Source organism: Erinaceus europaeus, unplaced genomic scaffold (genome assembly GCF_950295315.1).
Source record: "Erinaceus europaeus unplaced genomic scaffold, mEriEur2.1 scaffold_401, whole genome shotgun sequence".
Classification (NCBI taxonomy): Eukaryota; Metazoa; Chordata; class Mammalia; order Eulipotyphla; family Erinaceidae; genus Erinaceus; species Erinaceus europaeus.
In genome coordinates this window covers 39,633-60,288 of record NW_026647500.1, presented here as the reverse complement: position 1 = coordinate 60,288, position 20,656 = coordinate 39,633, and the positions used below count along the sequence as shown (strand labels likewise).

Sequence of the window (20,656 nt, the reverse complement as noted above, 5' to 3'; positions counted from 1 at the left end):
AAATAAAATACATGGTATATTAGTGTTAAGTGCATTGGGGGGAAAAAGTTGGAGAGCAGTTAGGAAATGTCAGAATGTGGGAAGGAGCCACAGGAAATTAAGTAGAGGGGGTGGGGGGTGGCACACCCTATAGAGTGCCCACATTATTACGCACAAGGACCTGGGATCAAGCCCTCAGTCCCCACCTACGGAGGGGTGCTTCAGGAGCGGTGAAACAATGCTGCAGGTGTCACTTTCTCTCTCTCTCTCTCTCTCTCTCCCTATCTTCTCCTTCCCTCTCAATTTCGCTCTGTCTCTAGAAAAATAAGTATATAAATGATTTTTTTAAAAAAAGGAATGTGAAATAGTTATAGAAGGAAGCATTTGAACAAACTGTTGGAGGTCTTGAATAGAGAATAAGGAAAGAGTGGTTCGGGAGGTGGCACACTGATAAAGCTTTGGACTCTCAAGCATGAGGTCCCGAGTTCGATCCCTGGCAGCACATGTGCCAGAGTGATGTCTGGTTCTTTCTCTATCTTCTTATCTTTCTCATAAATAAAATCTTTTTTTTTAAAGGAGAGAATAAGGAAACAAATGTATGAATCATCACATTTTTTTCTTAAGAGTGCTGTTTAATTTGCACACCACTGGGCTGTGTGACCACCGACACTAATTACAAGTTCTGTCAAACTAGTAGACTATGAAGGAGAGACAGAGAGAGAGAGAGAGAGAGAGAGAGAGAGAGAGAGAGAGAGAGGTCAAGACGGGAACACTGTTTAACTCTGGCTTATGATAGTACTAGAGATTGAACATGGGGCCTTAGAGCTTCAGACATGAAAGTCATTTGTAGAACCATTATCATTATACTGTCTCCCCAGCCCCCGATAAATTGTTTTAGATAGAGGTGGAATTTTTTAACCTGTCTCAGACTTTTTTTAAAAAAAAATATTTTTATTTACTTATTATTGAAGAAAGATAGAGAAATTGAGAGGAATGGGGAGATAGAGAGATACAGAGTCCCCTGCAGCCCTGCTTTACCACTTGTGAAGCTTTCCTTCTGCAGGTGAGGGCCTGGGCCTTGAACCTGGGTCCTTGTGCACTGTAATGTGTGTGCTTAACTAGGTGTGCCACTGCCTGGACCCCTGTCTCAGACTTTTAAGAGCAAACAGAGGCTGGAAGAGATGTTAGATGAGGCCAGGAGGAAAGATGTCACAAACAGAGGTAGTCTCAAGCACAGGAGAACACTGCTTCTCTAGGGGCAAACTGGAGACTTTCCTACTTCATCAGAGAGCTAAGGGAGGAACGCTGGAAAGAGAGAAGCTGCCATAAGCCAGTTGGAGCTGGTCACTAGGCCAGAGAGGCACTGAAAAGCTCCTAAGTCAATTGAGCAGAAAAGAAACAACACAAGTAGTATTTAAATAAAACTAATACAGGGCTGAGCTGGTGGTACCACTGGTAAAGTGCACAACTCACCATGCTCTAGAACCTGGGTTTGTTTCTGGTCCCCACCTGCAGGAGGGAAGCTTCACAAGCCATGGAGCAGTGCTGCAGGTCTCTCTCTCTCTCTTCCCTTCGCTCACTTATTTCCTTCAGTCTCTATCATAAAAATCAATCAATCAATCAATCAGTCAATCAATCAATGAAAAAAATGGCCACTGGGAATGGTGGATTCATTGTGCAGACACTGAGCCCAAGCAATAACTCTGGTGGCAGAAAAAAAAACAAGTTATAGTAAAAAAATAAACAGTAGAACTAATACAGTCAGTCTTCTCAGAATAAGAAGAATCTATTAGTGCTAGGGAGATAGCAATAGTAGTTATACAAAGAGACATTCATGCCTAAGGCATCAAAAGTCCTCGGTTCATTCCCTAGCACTACCATAAACCAATGTTGAGCACTGTTCTGGTAAAATCATCATTATCAAGTAAATATATCTACCAGTAAGGAGCCTACTCAGTCTCATTTGATATACAGACACACAGGTTAGGGTCAGAATTGAAATAGTGAGAAGAATGGCATTTATAAAAGAGTGATTTCCCCCCCCCCTCTTTCATTTTACCTTAGATTAACAGAAGTGTGTCCGATGCCTAAACATACAATATGCAAACCAGGGGGGCTGGTGGTGGCATACCTGATTGAGTGCACATGTTACAATGAGCAAGGACCCAGGTTCAAGTCCCTGGTCTCCAAATGCAGGGGGAAAGCATTGTGAGTGGTGAAGCAGTGCGGTGGGTACCTCTCTCCCTCTCTTTCTCTCTCCATCTCTATCACTTTCTCCTCTCTTTATTTCTGGCTATCTCTATCAAGTAAATAAAGATAATTTAAAATAATAAAGATTCCTTAGGAATGACTCTTGTCTGTAGTTTTATGCTTTTCCATTCTCACAACTGTGGTTTTGTAAAGGAGTGATATTAAAATTTTTTTTTTATCTTTATTTATTTATTGCATAGAGACAGCCAGAAATTGAGAGGGAAGGGGAAGATAGAGAAGGAGAGAGACACCTGCAGTGCTGCTTCACTGTTCACAAAGCTTTTGACTGGAGGCTCAAACTCGGGTCCTTGTGGATTATAACATGTATGCTCAACCAGATGTGCCACCACCCGACCCCCAGGAGTGATGTTTGTAAGAGTAAATTCTAGGCCTTGGTTGATGGTTCAATCTGAAAAGTAAAGAGGAAGAAGAGCTGACAGAATACAGAGTCTAGAGGCGAGTGGATGGTTTCATTATGAGAAGGAGGGCTCCTGGGTCCAGGCAGGGTGATTCTATTCAGGATTTCAGGGCTAGTCAAAGGCTGGAGCCAAGCCCAGCTTTTCTATTTTCCCCACTAGAGTAGTCAAAAGTTTTAAACCTGGCAAGCGAAGCACTAGTGTCACTATGGAAGGAGTGAGTTTATGATTAGCTAGAGGAGACAAGGAGCTTTAGTCTTATATTTGTGGAGTCTGGAGATACGCAGTGGACATAGCTGAGAGGCAGGCAAAACTTCAGTATGAGAGGTGGCTCTGTCCCTCACTGGTTCTGATCTGGGGTGAATTCCTGACCCTTTTTAAACCTCAACTCCACCAGCTGCAAACATGGTTATCATTCATTCATTCATTCATTCATTCATTCATTCATTCATTCATTCTTATAAAGGGCTTGGAAACCTCTTGTATACTAGATGTATTATTAAACTATTTGTTAAATAAAATAGGTAAGCTGCATTGTAAAGAAGGAAGCTGGGGGACCGGGCAGTAGTGCACCTGGTTGAGAGCACATGTTACAATGTGTAAGGACCCAGGTTCGAGGCCCTGGTTCCCATCTGCAGGGGGAAGGCTTTGCGAGTGGGAAAGCAGGTCTCTCCCTCTCTCTCTCTCTCTCCCTCTTTCTCTCTCCTCCCCCTCCCCTCTCAATTTCTCACTGTCTCTATCCAATAAAGAAATAAAGATAATAAAAAATGTTAAAAAGAAGAAGAAGGAGAAGGAGAAGGAGGAGGAGGAGGAGAAGAAGAAGAAGGAGAAGAAGAAAGAAGCTGGCATTTCAGGGAAGTAGGATGTGGGGGTGGGGGAGAGAGCATAATGGTTATGCAAAAAGACTTTTGTGCCTAAAACCCTAAATTCCCAGATTCAATCCCTACTATCACCACCACCATAAACCAGAGCTGAGTAGAGCAACTGGTAAACAAATAGACAACAAAGAAAAAGAAAAAGAAAAAGGAAGGAAGAAAGAAAGAAAAACAGAAGAAGCAGCAGCAGTAGAGGAAGAAAAAGGGAAAACTGGAGAGTCTGGATAACTGACATAATGTCTGTCATAGTCAGTAGAGGAGTTGTATAAAGGGAGAAATAGGATTGAATGACAATAAGATGCAGATGAAGAAAGAGGAAGGTGACATGAAGTCACAGTGTGGAAAGCAATAGGCCTTTCAGAATAGGCTTTGCACAGGGGATCAATGAAGAGAGAAGTAGAAGCAATAGGGAACTGAGAGTGAGAACTGGGAAGAAAAGCACTTGGCTAATTGTGAAGTCTGCCAGCAACCAGCCAATGTATTAACAGCAAGGAGATAAAGTGCAAAAATAGCCAAGTGACTAAATTAGATGGTAACACAGTCCAGGTGTATTGTTTGCTAGCCTGTTGAGGAAATGCGGAGTTCTTTCTAAGCATCAAGAAAAGACCTGGTAGGGGATAATAATGTTGACCCGACCTCATCATTAGGCACCAAACACTAACTTGAATGCAGCAGGAGCTCACTTAACAGGGAGATTTTGAGCTATTCCAAATTGTGTTGTTTTGGGGCTGGTTGGTGGCACACTTGGTAAAGCACACGTTACATACAAATTGTGTTGCTATGAACATAAGTGTACACAGATATTTTTGGATGGGTGTCTTTCTTTCTGTAGGCTATATCCCCAGAAGAGGGATTGCCAGGTCATTGGGCAGGTCCATTTCTAGCCTTCTGAGAGTTCTCCAGACTGTTCTCCACAGGGGTTGGACCAATTTACATTCCTACCTCTCCAACATTAGTTGGTACTATTCTTTCTGACTCTGGAGGAGTACAGGGAAAAGAGGGAGAGGGAGAGGTAGGCTTTCAGGTCCTGGTATTTGATGATAGAAAAGGTACTAAGTTGGAGGTGACAGTGTTCTGCAGACATCTGTCATGGTGAGATATGAAACTGTACCCATGTACCAACAACTATCTGTATGCTATTAACCTCCCAATTAAAAAAAAAAAAGCAAGATTTTGGATTCTTTCATTCCTCCCCTCATCCTCACCGAAGAAATATTTTCTTGATTGCAAAATCTGAAAATGTGAGGTATTCTCATTAAATTTTGTTAAAAATAAAATCATTTGTGCAGAAACCAGTATATTTTTGCTCTATATGAAAGTAGATGTCACATTCAGAAACTCAAAAGTCAAAATGACAGTCTATTGTGTAAATAATGTTCAATGCATTATCTATTTGTTTTCAAGTTTAAATACAGAATTGTTGTCTTGGTATTGTTCTGTCTAAGGGTTTTGTGTTCTTCTTCTTCTAGAGTTTGCCCTTCTTCCGTAGCCAGTCAACAGCGTCAGGTTGAGCCTGATGTAAAGTTTCGAGACCTCCTTTGAATCTGGAGAGGTGGCAGTCATTGACTATGTGGGTCATAGTCTGTCTATAGCCGCAGGGGCAGTTCGGGTCGTCTCTGGCTCCCCAGCGATGGAACATAGCGGTGCACCGGCCATGGCCTGTTCGATAGCGATTGAAGAGGGCCCAATCATAACGTGCTAGGTCAAAGCCGGGTTGACGCTTGCAGGGGTCTGTGATGAGGTGTTTGTTCTTTACCTCAGCTGACTGCCAACTCTGTTTCCAAGAGTCTGGAACAGAGAAGTTCAGAGGGTTTTGTGTTAAGGCAGGGGAGATAACATACTGATTATGCAAAAAGACTTTCTTGCCTGAGGTGCTGAAGTCCCAGATTCAATCCCCAGTAACACCTTAAACCAGAGTTGGATAGTGCTCTGATAATAAATAGGTAAGTAAATAAATAAATTAGATGCTTGTTATCCAGTGTAGTAATTATATCTAGAATTCTGAAAGTCAAACAATTCACATGACAAAAAAAGTTCTCCAGATCTCTTTCTTGTAGGCTATGCAGTATTATACTTAACCAACTTTGTCATATGCTTCAAGGCACTGTTAATTTGGGTAAGGGGTGGTGGTTTACCTAACCAACTGTGAAGAATTCCTACATCCTGGAAGAAAAACTAGAGAAAGGCAGCTCCAGAAATGGACAGCTCCATTCTCTGGTGTTTTACTATTAGGTTGCAAATTTGGCTTGATTGGAACAGTCCTGTTCAATTAATTGTAAATATGACTCACATGTGTGAGCTACTTATGTAATTAGGTAATGTGATTCAAGTATTACTTTATTTTATTTTATTTTATTTTATTTTAATGAAAGAGACACAGAAATATTAGAACACTGCTCAACTCTGTTTTATGGTGGTGTGAAGAATTAAACCTGGGACTTTGGAGCCTCAGGTATGACATCTCTATGTAATCATTATGCTATCACCAGTGACCTTCAGGTCACATTTTAAAGAGAACAACAACAATAACAATCAGGCTTATCCTGGAAGATTGCTCAGTCTTAGGTATGAAAGTCTTTTGCAGAATTATCATGCTATCTCCCCGCACTTATTTATTTTATTTTTAAAGCACAAACTGATACAAGTATCACAGAGAGCTGCAGTACAATGAAACTTATAACTCAGTGCATTATTCCCAATAGCCAGAGTGGAAGCAGCTAAATGCCCATCAACAGATGACTGGATAAAGATGCTATAAGATATTTACTCCATAGAATACTACTTTGCAATCAAAAAAGATGATTTTGCGTTCTTTGAGACAAAATGGATGAAACCGGAGGTAGTTATGCTTAGTGAAATAAGAGATGAAAGACAACTACTACTGCCTGGTCTCACTCATATGTGTAATCTAGAGAACTGATAAACAAACTTGCAAAACAAGTAAATAAAACAGAAGCATAGTGTTTCTAAGATTTTGTGAGAACTTTGGTGGGTATGGTGTGACTTTAAGAAATAGTATAACCCACTATTAATCACGAAAATGGGGTGGGGGGGCAGAGAACACAGGAACTTAAAACACCCCCTTCCTCTATTTTTTCCACTACACATTGAGTCTTTCTTACTTTCTTGTCGGAGTTTGAGTTGGATTCTTAGTATCCATTCTCAGTCTGGAACTAAAATAAACAGGGATGCAACATCTTGAATCACAGAAATGCCGTGTGCAGTATTTTTTCCCCTAGACAAAAGCATCTATCCTCAGGTCGTAAATCATAAATAAATAAATATATATATATATATTTTAATTTAGAGAACTCATATGAGACCGCCTCTGATTAACTCATTCCATTTATTCAACGCACAGGAAAGAATGTTTTTGCTGACTTGTATCCTGGAGTCTTCCGCGGCTCGCTGGCTCTAGCACCACAGCCTGCATTCTCCCGGGATTGCGCAGCACCCTCCCGAAGGGCCGGTGCACAGCAGCCGCCGGCGGGTTCCGGGGCCCGGCCAGGCGCGCGGCGTTGGCGGCGGGAGCCCCCGTGTGGCCCACGGCTCACGGCGGATGGAGCTTCCGGCCTGGCCTCGCGCTCTCGGGGTCGCCGGCCCGCGCAGCCTCCCGCGCGAGCTCAGGGCCCCGGCCGGAGCGCGCCGCCGCTCGCAGCATCCGGAGGGCATTTCCGCGGGCGCCCACACCCTCCGCGCCCGTCGGCCCCTGCGTGCCAGGCCGACCACGCGCTGTCCGGCTCTCCGCCGCGGCCTCCGCGCCGAGCCCGGGCAGCCCCCAGGGGGCAGCGCAGCGCCCCAGGTGGAAACGCGGAAGTCTGCAGCTCTGGCGCCTGACAGCTGAGGAGGGCGTCCCGCTCGGGTCGGGCAGGGGCTGCAGCGGCTCCGCGACGCGCGCGCCCCCCGAGGCCATGGCCACGCTGCCGAGCGCAGAGCGCCGCGCCTTCGCGCTCAAGATCAACAGGTAGGGCGCCCTGCGGGGGAGGGCCGGCGCCCGCACAGCTGCGGGAAGCGCGCTGGGGGTGGGGAGGGCTACCGGGCTGCCCCGCGGCTCCACTCCAAGCAGCCCAGCCCCTAGGAGCCCGCAGCCGTCGGGGTCCCTTCCCCAGCACCCGGGTCTGCACCTCCTTCCCTGCACCGCCGCTTAGGGATTCTGACAGGTGGCCGGCCGGGAGGGGAGCGAGGGCGCGCGGCCGCCACCTTCCAGTCTTCTCCCAGGACCCGGCTGGGAACGGGGTGACTGCGCCTACAGGTTTGCTTCGAGGCAACTTCTTTCATTTCTTTTTTAGATTAAGTTATTTACTGTATAGACAGAGAGAAATCCAAAGGGAAGGGAAGGGGGGAGAGACAGACACCTGCAGCACTATTTCACCAGTTGGGGAGCTCCCCCCCCCCCCCCGTATGTCGGGGGCCAGGGGCTTGAACTTGTGTCCTTGCAAATTGTAACATATGCACCCACTAGCTGTGCCGCCTGGTACTGAGGCAACTGCTTTGAGACCTGGAGTGTCCCAAGCAAGGACGCTTCCCCCTCTCTCCCCTTTTCTCTTTAAAGAAAAAAGAAGTTGGCTTCCTATGGCATTGCTATTTTTATTCCCTGGTACCAAGGAGCCAGGGAGTGGAAAAAGTGATTTTTGAAATTCTCTTGCTTAAGTAAACAAAAAGGAACCGGGCTGTGCACAGGGTTGGCATTTTCAAGTTTATGGCACTCTAACCCTGAGCTGAGGATGTGACTTAAGCACACACTGAAATGGAAGCATATTTGCATCTTAGAAGTGCTCCCCCCCCAAAAAAAAAAGAAGTGCTCCCTTTGCCAGGCAGGGCAAGAGGAGACAGCACAGTGGTTCTGCAAAAGACTTTCAAGCCTGAGGCGCCCCAAGTCTCAGATTTAACCCCCTATGCCACTGTCGTCAGCCAGAGTTGAGCAGTGTGTTCTTCCCCCCCCCCTTTTTTTTTTTTTAATTCTCACCGGAGGTGCTTTAGCTGCAGTTTTTCCTCCACTGAAAAGTGCTGACCAGTATGTGGGAACATTTTTGTCTAGTCCTGAGAAATCTAGACTGTCTGGTTAAAAGATAATATGAAACTCGTCCTGAAGGGTCAACCATTCTTAGTGCTCTGGGATTTGTCGGATTGTGGAGGAGCCTGAGAAAGGCAAGTTCCACAGTTCAACTTTGGAAGGGAGAGTTCCACAGTTCAACTTTGTGGGGAGAGTGTGTGAGGAGGTTTGTAGGACAAGGAGTTAGAAGCCCAAAATAAGGAGGTGGTAAGGACTGGTCAGTAGGGCACTGGGGTTTACCAGTGATTCTGTTTGCACCTGCTGGGTAGCTGTGAACACACATTTCCTCTTACCTTGTGCTTTCTTCACATTTAAAATGACTTTAATTATTGGTGTGTACTGTATATTAATGTCGAAGGCCAAAAGGTGCTAGCCAACGTTCATAAACTAAATCAGGGGCCTCCCTATGGGGCTTTCCCCCACCTTGGATTAAGTTTCTTGATTATCACAGAAGGGGCAATTCATGTGGGGGCTCAGGAATTATTGCCATAGCAACTGTTCTCCTAGCCCTCAGGATTTTCAGTCAGGAACTATGACTCCAACAGAAAGACTTTAGAGTTGGTGGAGTTAATCTGGGCAGAGCAGCGAGAACCTGCAGGAATTTTACAGGTAGTTGTGAAAGCAGTGGTGGTGGATTGGCTTAGCTTGGGTTTTGGGAATAAAGGCACTGGCTGGAATCAGGTTGCAGAGATTAGCCCTGTGCTGGGATCTGTGTGACACTGGGCATGTTGCTTAACTTCTGCAAATGTTAATTTTTTAACATGTCAAATGGGGTTGATCGTAGCCTCTCTGTCTTTCTCTTGCTCTCTTATTATTATTCAGATTTTTATTGGAGGATTAATGGCTTTATAGTCAACAGTAAATACAGTAGTTGGTACATGAGTAACATTTCTCAGTTTTCTCGTAATATAGGCAGTCAACCAGGTGCATCACTGCCTGATCCATTTTATCAGTTTTTTGCGTAACACTCTAACCTCCCACTCAGGTCCTCCACCACCATCACACACCAGGACCTGATACCTCCCCCCACCAGTCCTTTACTTTGGTGTAATACACCAAATATCTTGCTGTCTTTAACCAACATTCAGTTCTTTCTTCTTGCGGTGCCAGGGTTTGAACCTGAGTCCTCAGAGCCTCAAGGTATGAAAGTCTTTTGCATAGCCCTTGTGCTATCTTCCAGCACTATCAACCTCTTAAAACTACTGGGAGGGGGTGGTTAGGTGAAATAATATACAAAGTGCTAGTAGTGACTGACTCCACATAAACATTAACTGAATGCTAGCTGTCAAATGTTGACTAGTCATCATTACCATCATCTTTATCATTGTCATCCATTTCCAACTTTTATGAGTCTCTAAGACAGCAAAGTAAGAAAAGCTGAAGTTGGAGGACTTTCTAGACTGAGACCAATTTGGACTCAGTAGGAAGATGCTAGCCACCAGTCGGAACTGTCTTGAGGTAGATACATACTGTCCCCCATAAGTCTTCTGTTTCTGAGAATGGTGACACAGAACTCTGGTGGTGGGAATGGTGTGGAATTATATCCCTACTATCTTATAATTTTGTAAGTCACTATTGAATCACCAATAATATAAAATATACAATATATATATTTAATATATATATATATATATATAATACAAATTAAAAATATATGTAGCTGTATAAGGACATGCATTTTGAGGCCATACAAACAGGGATGCCAGAACTGGAATTACAAACTGCTCTTCAGGTTGCTCTGAACTGAGATGCTGGATGTTAAGGATGACCTTTCAAAGTAAGCAGGGAGGGGCACATCCAGTGGAGTGTACACATTACCATGAGAGAAGACCTTGGTTCAAGACCCTGGGAAGATTCAGGAGCAGTGCAGCAGGGATGCAGGTATTTCTCCTTTTCTTCTCAGCACTGTGTCCTAGTGATAACCCTGGTGGAAGCAAAGAAAAGAAAAGCAAGGAATTAATTTTTCACTCATTATTTCAGTGGCTGCACTGGCAAATTATTCTGTTTTCTGAACAGTTTTTCATAAGCAAACAAATTGACAAAGTAATGTTTTGTAACTTAAAAGTTGGAAAAGAAACTGTTTTTCCTTGCATGCCTAGCTATATTTTCTTCTTCTTCTTTTTTTAAAAAGTAGATTAATTTACAAAAGACAGCATTGAAAGATGACCACTAGTACATTTTACACATGATTATATTTTTCTACCTTTCTGCCCAGAATAATACAGACTAGCCCTTAAATACATTTGTGGGGGTAGAACCAATGTGCTTCCTATTAAGGAAATATTCAAATATAATCTATTCAGTTTTTTTATTACTATTTGTAAAGGACTCAGTCCTGCCCACGTCAACCTCAGTAAAGAGTGAGGAGGCTAGCTTGCAGGAGAAAAAGAGTGTTTCTACTATTCCTAAATTCTGTGGCTTCCCACAAGTAGCTCTGTCCAGTTTAAGGGTATGTCCTAAGGCCAGGGGGGAACCCAGGAATGCACACCAGTACCAGTCCCCTCAGGAGTATTCTGACTTCGAAAGAAGCCTTTATGTATTTCTATCAGTTGGAAATCACTGTATAGGATAATTTTTGTTTCATTTTGAGCACCATGTATAATTTGTATGACTTGTTAAGGTTAAGCATTTCTTTGGAACCCACAGCTTAAGGATATAAACATGATCCACTGCTATGTTTTTCTGACCTGGATGAAGAACATTTAATTTCTTTTAAGTCTCATCGATTTGTCCTCACTTCAGTTTGATTGTCACTGACTTCCTGTGCATAAAGAAGACATATATTGTCACAGCTTGTAGGTGAGCTTGTAGGGCACCCCCACTGGTGTTAGATAATTGCCTGGTGGGGTTGGAGATAGGAATTGGAATCATTACTAGCTTTCATAAAGTATAAAAATGACTTATAATAGACTGGAAAGTGATTAAATAAAACCCTCACTTCCAAGTGCAGAATAAATATACATCTTGATCAAATATGGAGATAAGGTAAAGAGAACAGAAGTATAGAATGCAGAAAACATTCATTATCCTTTGGACATTCGGAATTAACATTAAAAATAATAATGGCTTATATAATGTTTCCTGTATTACAAATATGGTTATAAATCTATTGATAAAGTAGAAATAGTTACCACTTCTATTTTACAGATGGAGAAACTGAGCACAGAGAAATTATGGAAATTTTCTTTGGTCAAAAACAGCTAATTAAGGGCAAAACTGGCATTCAGCTTTTCCCAGAATTTTCTCACTTAACCTCTATATATGCTGTGTTCTAATTTTATTTTAACTTAGTAATAAAATTAGTAACATTTCTTGACTACTTACTATGCCCAATTTCTGTGATAACAACTTTGCATACTTTCATCATTATAGAAAAGGAGTGAATTATTTGAGCTAAGAATTATCATTATAAAATGATTTTTTTCTGGGTGGTGACATCCAGGAAGTATAAAAACACAACAGGGTTGAATTAAATTTTCATTCCAGAATAACCCCAATAATTGTGGGCAGAGGGGTGGAAAGATGAAAGTATAGAGATCTTCCTAAGTATTTGCTATTTTTATTTGCAAAGATGACATAAGCCCAGCAAGTATATATATTTAAGGGCCAGGGAAGATAACACAGTGGTTATGTGAAAGATTCATGTTTGAGGGTCCAGGTTCTCAGGTTCAGTTCCTTGCATGCCTCGCTGTTTTTTCTTTCTTTTTTCTTTTTTTTTTTAAGTAGATTAATTTACAAAAGCTAGCACTGAAAGATGACCATTAGTACATTTTACACATGATTATATTTTCCTACCTTTCTGCCCAGAAAAATGCAGACTAGCCCGTAAATACATTTGTATTTTTTTTAAAGACAGTACTATAAAATAATGTACAAATGTATGTTTGCAATGCTGTTTTCCTTCCTTCCTTCCTTCCTTCCTTCCTTCCTTCCTTCCTTTCTTTCTTTTTTTCGTTCTTTCATTCTTTCTTCCTTTTACCAGAGAACTGCTCAGCTCTGGCTGTTGGTCCTGGTGCTGGAGACTGAACCTGGGAATTTAGAGCCTCATGCATGAAAGTTGCTTGCAGAGCCACTATGTTGTCTTCCCAATCCAGCAGTTCTGTTCTTTTGTGGAGTGGGGTGTTGGCATTTTCAGGGTTTGCTTCATTTGTTGACTGTGCTCTTCAAGCATTCAAACTCAAAATTTTAATCTTTCACTTTTTTTTCTTCTTGAAAAGCTCCACTTGAACTTCAGGTATCTAGTGGTATTGCAAAAACCTTCTGCCAGGAGAGAGGCTAATGTTTATTCCTCCATGGACCTATGGAAGGAAAATATGATTACATCATGCGGTTACCAAAGGAACCAGGGAGAGCTCAGGGGACCAGGTCTCCCAGATCAACTCCCCACACAGAAGTATGATGGAATGGGATAATAAACACATCTCTTGTCTCCTTCCTCTTGAGGTGGCAGGGTTGGGACCATATTCAGACTTTAAAAAAAGAAAAAAATTCTTTTAGGGTGGGGGTAGATAGCATAATGGTTATGCAAACAGACTCCCATGCATGACACTCCAAAGCCCCAGAATCAATCCCCCACACCACCATAAGCCAAAACTAAGCAGTGCTCTAGAGAAAATAAATAAATAAAAATTTAATTTTAAAGATACTATTTTTTAATTAAACTTTTTTGGCATAATTTTACTGCTCTCAGGTCAACATTTTCATTCAGACAGAAAGAGTTAGAGACATAGAGAGAGATGGAAAGAAACCTCAGCGTGAGAACTTCTCTCAGTGCCATAGAGCCTCCCATATGGTCCTGGGCTTTGATCTGGGGCCCAACATCTGGCAAGACAGATACCCTCTCTGGTGAAATTAATGTTTCTTAATTTCTCTAACCTATTTAATTTCTCTCTCTCACTCTCTCTCTCTCTCTCTCTCTCTCTCTCTCTCTCCCTCTCTCTTTTTCTCTCTTTCTCCAGAGCTCTGCTCAGCTCTGGCTTGTGGTAGTACTGGGGGTTGAATCTGGGACTTCAGAGCTTTGGACATGAAAGTCATTTGCAGAGCCATTATGCTGCCTCCTCAGCCCCTTACTTAATGGTATTTTTAAATTTAAAAAATATGAACAATTTTCCATGTATGCCAATCAGTGTAGATTAACACTATAATTTTTGTAAGCTATAGAAAGTCACACTGTCTGGACATATGATGCTTTATTAAAATAATTTTCTGTTATCAGACATTAAGATAATTTCAGTTTATCACAATAATGTTCTGAGCATGACAGAACCATCTGTCTGGGTTATACATATTTCCATGCTAGTATAAGTACTTTCTTAAAAATAACTACCAGGGTGCAGGGTTAGATAGCATAATGATTATTCAAAGAGACTCTCATGCCTGAGGCTTTGAAGTCCTAGGTTCAATTCCCCACACTACCATAAACCAGAGCTGAGCAAGCAAACAAACAAAACCTAGGTGTCATTTGCTTGCTCCAGAGAAAGAGGCACTTTTCAGTGTCTTGATACACATTTCAAATAGTTTCCCAGAAAAGTTAAAACCATTGACACTCCCACCAGTGACCCTAAAAATGCTCATTTCCTCATATTCATAGTCCTCGGGTTTTATCGTTTCTTTAAATCTTAGTTCAAAAATCTTAGCCCTTCTCTTAAATGTTGTTCACCTCTTCCTGTTTAACTTCTCTCCCAGATCTCTGCCTGACTTCTGGAGTCATTCTTTGGGAGTCAAATAGTTATGCTTCTCTCCTTTTTCCTTTGCCTGTGACATAGCTGAAGACACTGGTCATCACCATCTCCCTTTCTGTTAGTGTTCTGTGAATGGGTGGACTCATGAAAACTGTAGATTGTTCCAACAACTTTGTTCTTTCTTGATTCTGTTTTTGACTCACCAAACTTTTCATTTTTGCTTAGTGATTAAATCCAGTCTGTTCTGTCTTTTTATTTTATCTTATTTTATTTTGGAGTTGGAGCTTTGCAAAATATTTTGAGTGTCCCTAGCAATCTCCTCCTTGGAAGGGGGGGGGGTATAATATATTGTGTCTTGTGCTGCGTTGTATTTTTCCTTTTTTAAAAATTAGTGATTTAATAATGATTAACAAGATTGTAAGATATGTTAGTTTTTTTTTTTTTTTTTTTTTTTACACTTCTCACATTCTTTCTTAGTTTCCCAGCACTAGAGCACAGGACCGACATGTGTGAGGCCCCAGATTCAATTGCTAACCCCACATGTGCCAGAGCTGAGTGATGCTCTAGTTTGTCTCTCTTTACTTAAATCTCTTTCTCAAAGATAAATAAATCTTACTAATAAAACATTTTCTTAAATGTAGATAAATCTTTAAAAAAATTAAATGTAGAAAGTACAGATGATATATATTTTAGGGCCCACTGACCAAAATTAATAGAATTAACATTTAGATTTAGATAATTTTGAATTAAAAAAGAAAAAGGAGAAGAACATAGTATAGCTGCCCAGGAAGTTGTATTGTGGATTAGAGCACCTGATATTCAAGAACGAAATTAGAGTTCTAGCTCCAGCTGTTCATATGCCAGTGTGATGCTGTGGTTCTCTTGCTAATAAATAAGTCTTAAAAAAAATTGCAGCATTACAGTTAAATGCGAAGTTCCCGTTGTTCTGTTTGATCTCCATTCCCATTTTTTCCCCCTCCAAGATTATCACTGGAGCTTAGTGCCTGCACTGTAAATCTACTGCTTCTGGTGGCCATCTTTTTTCTGTTGTTGTTGCTATTGTTGTTATTGTTGTTGTTGCTGCTGTTGTTGTTGTATAGGACAGAGAGAAATTGAGAGAGGAGGAGAAGACAGAGAGGGGGAGAGAAAGATAGACGCCTGCAGACCTGCCTCACTGCTTATGAAGTGACACTCCCTGCAGATGGGGAGCTGGGGGGCTTGAACTAGGATCCTTGTGCAGGTCCCTGTGCTTTGCACTATGTGCGCTTAACCTGGTGTGCCATTGCCCAGCCCCCTCTATCCCATTTTTTTTATATGTTTTGCATTCAACAGTAAATACAATAGTTTGTACATGCATAACATTCCCCAGTTTCCCATATAACAATACAGCCCCCACTAGGTCCTCTATCATCCTTCCTGGACCTGTATTCTCCCCACCCACCCACCTCAGAGTCTTTTACTTTGGTGCGATATGCCAATTCCATTTCAGGTTCTACTTGTGTTTTCTTTTCTGATCTTGTTTTTCAACTTTGGCCTGAGAGTGACATCATCCCATATTCATCCTTCTGTTTCTGACTTATTTCACTTAACATGAATTTTTCAAGGTCCATCCAAGATCGGCTGAAAACGGTGAAGTCACCATTTTTTACAGCTGAGTAGTATTCCATGGTGCATATATACCACAACTAGCTCAGCCACTCATCTGTTGTTGGACACCTGGGTTGCTTTCAGGTTTTGGCTATTACAAATTGTGCTGCCAAGAACATATGTGTACTCAGATCTTTTTGGATGGATGTGTTGGGTTCCTTAGGATATATCCCCAGGAAAGGAATTGCAAGGTCATAGGGTAGGTCCATTTCTAGCCTTCTGAGAGTTCTCCAGACTGTTCTCCACAGAGGATGGACCAATTTACATTCCCACCAGCAGTGTAGGAGGGTTGCTTTGACCCCACACCCTCTCCAGCATTTGCTGATGTTACCTTTTCTGATGTATGACATTCTCACAGGAGTGAAGTGGTATCTTATTGTTGTCTTTATTAGCATTTCTCTGACAATCAGAGACTTGGAGCATTTTTTCATGTGTTTCTCAGCCTTTTGGATCTCTTCTGTGGTGAATATTCTGTCCATGTCCTCCCCCCATTTTTGGATGGGGTTATTTGTTGTCTTGTTGAGTTTGGCAAGCTCTTTATCTATACTGGTTATTAAACTCTTATCTGATGTATGGCATGTAAAGATCTTCTCCCACTCTGTGAGGGGTCTCTTGGTTTGGGTAGTGGTTTCTTTTGCTGTACAGAAGCTTTCTAATTTGATATAGTCCCATAGGTGTATACTTGCCTTAGTCTTCTTTGTAATTGTCCATCCCATTTTTTATTCTCTCATACAGTCATACTGTGTGTGTGCTTATGTCTACATATTCATAAGCATTATAGTGTGTGGCTTTGGGAATAAGCTGACGTCATTAACATTTAAGCAAAGCCTGTTTAATTACATAATATAGTCTGAGTTAAAGATAAGATATGAATGGAGTGATTTTTTTTTTTAGCAGGAGCACGCTGCTCAGCTCTGGTTTATGGTGGTGTTGGGGACTGAACCTGGGACTTCAGTCTCAGGCATGAAAGTCTTTTGCATAATGACTATAGTACCCTTCAGCCTCTTTATGCTTTCTTTACATTACTCATTTCCTAGAATAGCCAGGAAGTTTTCTCAACTTTTTTTCCGTCAAATTTGCCTTGAGATAAGCAACTGAATTGATAACATGTTTATTTTTAAATAACCCAGTTTTCAAAGGACAGAATAAAGATTTTTAGCTCATTGCTTAGGTATTTAAGCAGAGAAAATACATGGAAGAAGGTGTGAGGTTTTCTCATTGTCTTTATTTATTTATTTTTTAATTCTTTAATTTTTTTATTATCTTCATTTATTTATTGGATAGAGATAGCCAGAAATTGAGAGGGTCGGGGTGATAGCGAGGGAAAGACAGAGAGACAACCGCAGCACTGCTTCACCACTCACAAAGCTTTCTCCCCTGCAGGTGGGGCCTGGGGGCTTGAACCTGGGTCCTTGTGCATTGTGACAAGTGCACTCAACCAGGTGAGCTACCACCTAACCCCTCACAGTGTTTATATAGTCATCTTGGCCTTAGAATAACTGAGTGGGAGGCTGGATTCTCTCCTATTTGCTGACTGAGTAGTCTTATTGCATCATACCTGAAATTAGACTGACTGGAATGAATGGTTCTAGGTAGGAATGCTTTTACTCAAACCTCTGCTTTGCCTTGAGGGTAACACTCAATACAGAAAACACTTTCTTGAGGTAATCGAGCTTACTGTACTGAGTTCTGCTGTGCATTGTAAGCACTTAAGAGAAGTTGGGTTATCAGCAAGAAGTTATACACAAGGGTTCCTGGGCTCCTTCAAGAGGAGACACTGATTTGCTTAAACGGCAGATATGCACTTGATTGACAGCCAACTTTCTCTTAGGCTGGTAGAAGGCCTCAGGTTCAAAGTCTGCTAACAATGGGCTGTATCCTGCTATTAAATATGCATCTGAAGGCAGTGATGGCTGTTTTTTCTCTGTGGCAGCAAGATTTTCATTGCCCTGATGAAATTCTGGCTGGTTTCCCTTACTTGTGTTTTACCTGTTTACTCCAAATCACTACCCATTCTCACATTATCCTGTTAGAAGCAGTATTCAGTTTACCTAGCATAACTTGTTGTTGATCTAATAGTTTCATTCAACTCAGCAAGTAAATTTTTTAATGCCTTTGCCTTTTCTGAGGTATCTTTAAAAACAGGCAAAAATGGGGGAGTCAAGCAGTAACGCAGCGGGTTAAGTGCACGTGGTGCAAAGCACAAGGACTGGAGTAAGGATCCCGGTTCGAGCCCCTGGGTCCCCATCTGCAGGGGAGTCGCTTCATAAGTGGTGAAGCAGGTCTGCAGGTGTCTCTCTCTCCCCCTCTCTGTCTTCCTTTCCTCTCTCCATTTCTCTCTGTCCTATCCAACAATGACAACATCAATAACAACAACAATAAAAAACAGCAAGGGCAACAAAAGGGAAAATAAATAAATAAATATAAAAAATTAAAAAAAAAAAAGCAAAATTGAAAACAAACCAGGATTTGTCCATAGAGTCTAGCTAGCGCAGGGTGGCAGTGGGGGGGGGGGGAGAATTCAGCTGGCATGATTAGTTAACAAGAAGAAAACAGAGGAGCTGGTGTTTGTGTGGTGAGGTGAGGGTTAAGAGAAGGAGTATTGACAGAATTCCAGGGAGAAGAGTTGTAGCAGCCTGGAATGCTTGAGGAAGTGAGGCTTCAGCCCAATCCTGAAGGATGGGGAGGTAAGAGGTAGATGGAACTAATAAGATGGGAATAAGCACTAACAAGGTGCAGAATGAGTGAAGGGGTTTGTGGGGAAGGGGTGAGGAGGGAACTGTAGTTATCTCCATGTGAGATCCAGAGTTAAAATGGGTAATGACACAGGAAAGAAAAAGAGTTGTAACTTCAGACATTTCAAAAGAAGTCATCAGGACTTGGAAAGCAGCTAACTATGTATGTATTCATTATCTCAATTCTTACATATTGATTGTAGCCCACTATGTCTTGAGTACTGAGGAGAGAGCGGTGAATGAGACAATCTTGCTCTAAAAAAAAAAAAAAGAAAAGAAAAAAAAGTAATGTTTCAGTGGAGAGACAATACAGAAATAAGCCAGGAAACAAAAATAAACAATTATTTCATAAAATCAGTGCTATGCAGAGAATGTAACAGGACTGCATGGGGCATTCCTAAGAAGGTAACTTCTGGGTCAAGTAGTGGAAATATCAGGGGTCATGCTTGGGCAGGAATAAGTCTGAAGAGTTGGAAGAAAAAAGGAAAAGGCTTTGTGTCTGAAGTGGAGTGAATGAAGGGGAAAGTGGTAGAGATGAAGGAAAACAGTCTGTAGAAGCCAAATCATAAAAAAAAAAAAAGCCTTCTAGGGGGCTGGGTGGTAGTGCAGCGGGTTAAGCACACATGGTGTGAAGTGCAAGGACTGGCGGCTTAAGATATCCCTGTTCTAGCCCCCGGCGCCCCACCTGCAAAGGGGGGGGATCATTTCACAAGTGCTGAAGCAGATCTGCAGGTGTCTATCTTTCTCTCTCTCTCTGTCTTCCCTTCCTTTCTAGATTTCTCTCTGTCCTGTCCAACAATGACAGCAATAACAACACAATAATAACAACAACAACAATGATAAAAGACAAGGGCAACAAAAGGGAAAAAATGGCCTCCAGGAGCAGTGGACTCTTAGTGCAGTCACTAATCCCTAGCACTGCAAAAACGGTATCATCTGTTTTCCATCTACACCATGCCTCGGCCTCGCATGAGCTTAATGTGCAGCTTGACAATACGAGAATCCGGCATGAAGCCCAGCCAGTCTATCTTGGCGTTAATCTCGATCGCACTCTGTCATTTCACAAACATCTCATAAAAACTGCAGCAAAGGTGGGCGCGAGGAATAACATCATTGCAAGACTGGCCAGCTCCTCATGGGGCGCGAGCGCTTCCACACTACGATCATCATCTCTGGCATTATGCTATTCCACTGCAGAATTCTGTGCCCCAGTATGGTTCCGTAGCCCCCATGTCCACTTGGTCGATTCCAAATTATATTCCTCCATGAGGATAATTTCTGGAACCATCCGTTCCACCCCGGTTCCATGGCTGCCAGTTCTTAGTAACATCGCCCCGCCAGATATTCGTCTGGATGCGGCATCATCTAAGTTCATTTCCCACGTCTACGCTCGACCGGACCTGCCAATATACGCGGGTATCTTCGCCCACCCTGTCCAACGCTTGACGTCTCGTCACCCAATCTGGTCCCCTACGCCTACACTGAACTTCTCTGTTCCAGACTCTTGGAAACAGAGTTGGCAGTCAGCTGAGGTAAAGAACAAACACCTCATCACAGACCCCTGCAAGCATCAACCAGGCTTTGACCTAGCACGTTATGATTGGGCCCTCCTCAATCGCTATCGAACAGGCCATGGCCAGTGCGCCGCTATGTTGCATCGCTGGGGAGCCAGAGACGACCCGAACTGCCCCTGCGGCTACAGACAGACTATGACCCACATAGTCAACGACTGCCACCTCTCCAGATTCAAAGGAGGTCTCGAAACTTTACATCAGGCTCAACCTGACGCTGTTGACTGGCTACGGAAGAAGGGCAAACACTAGAAGAAGAAGAAGTACAGGCACTGAGCCCCAGCAGTAACCCCGGAGGGAAAAAAAAAAGCCTTTTAAGTCATGCAAGCAGTTTAAATGTCATACTAGAGGTGTCAGGAAGGTTTGGGAAGCAGAGACATAATATGTGTTTAAAAGATCATTCTGACAGGGACAGGTGGTGGCACGTCTGGTTAAGCACTCACATTACA

At 42.4% G+C, this 20,656-nt stretch overlaps 1 protein-coding gene across 1 annotated transcript in view; it reads right to left on the bottom strand.

Annotated features, from left to right (window-relative positions):
* Positions 1 to 6,847: 6,847 nt before the first annotated feature.
* LOC132536357 (uncharacterized protein DOCK8-AS1-like) overlaps positions 6,848 to 20,656 on the bottom strand; it is a gene marked incomplete at its 5' end in the record, with an annotated part of 28,772 nt that continues 14,963 nt past the window's right edge. Inside the window, 3 exons of the mRNA XM_060184075.1 lie at positions 6,848 to 7,791; positions 8,487 to 8,578; positions 8,867 to 8,942. Of these exons, the coding sequence (XP_060040058.1) occupies positions 7,144 to 7,791; positions 8,487 to 8,578; positions 8,867 to 8,942 (816 nt within the window). The remainder of the gene's footprint in view (positions 7,792 to 8,486; positions 8,579 to 8,866; positions 8,943 to 20,656) is intronic.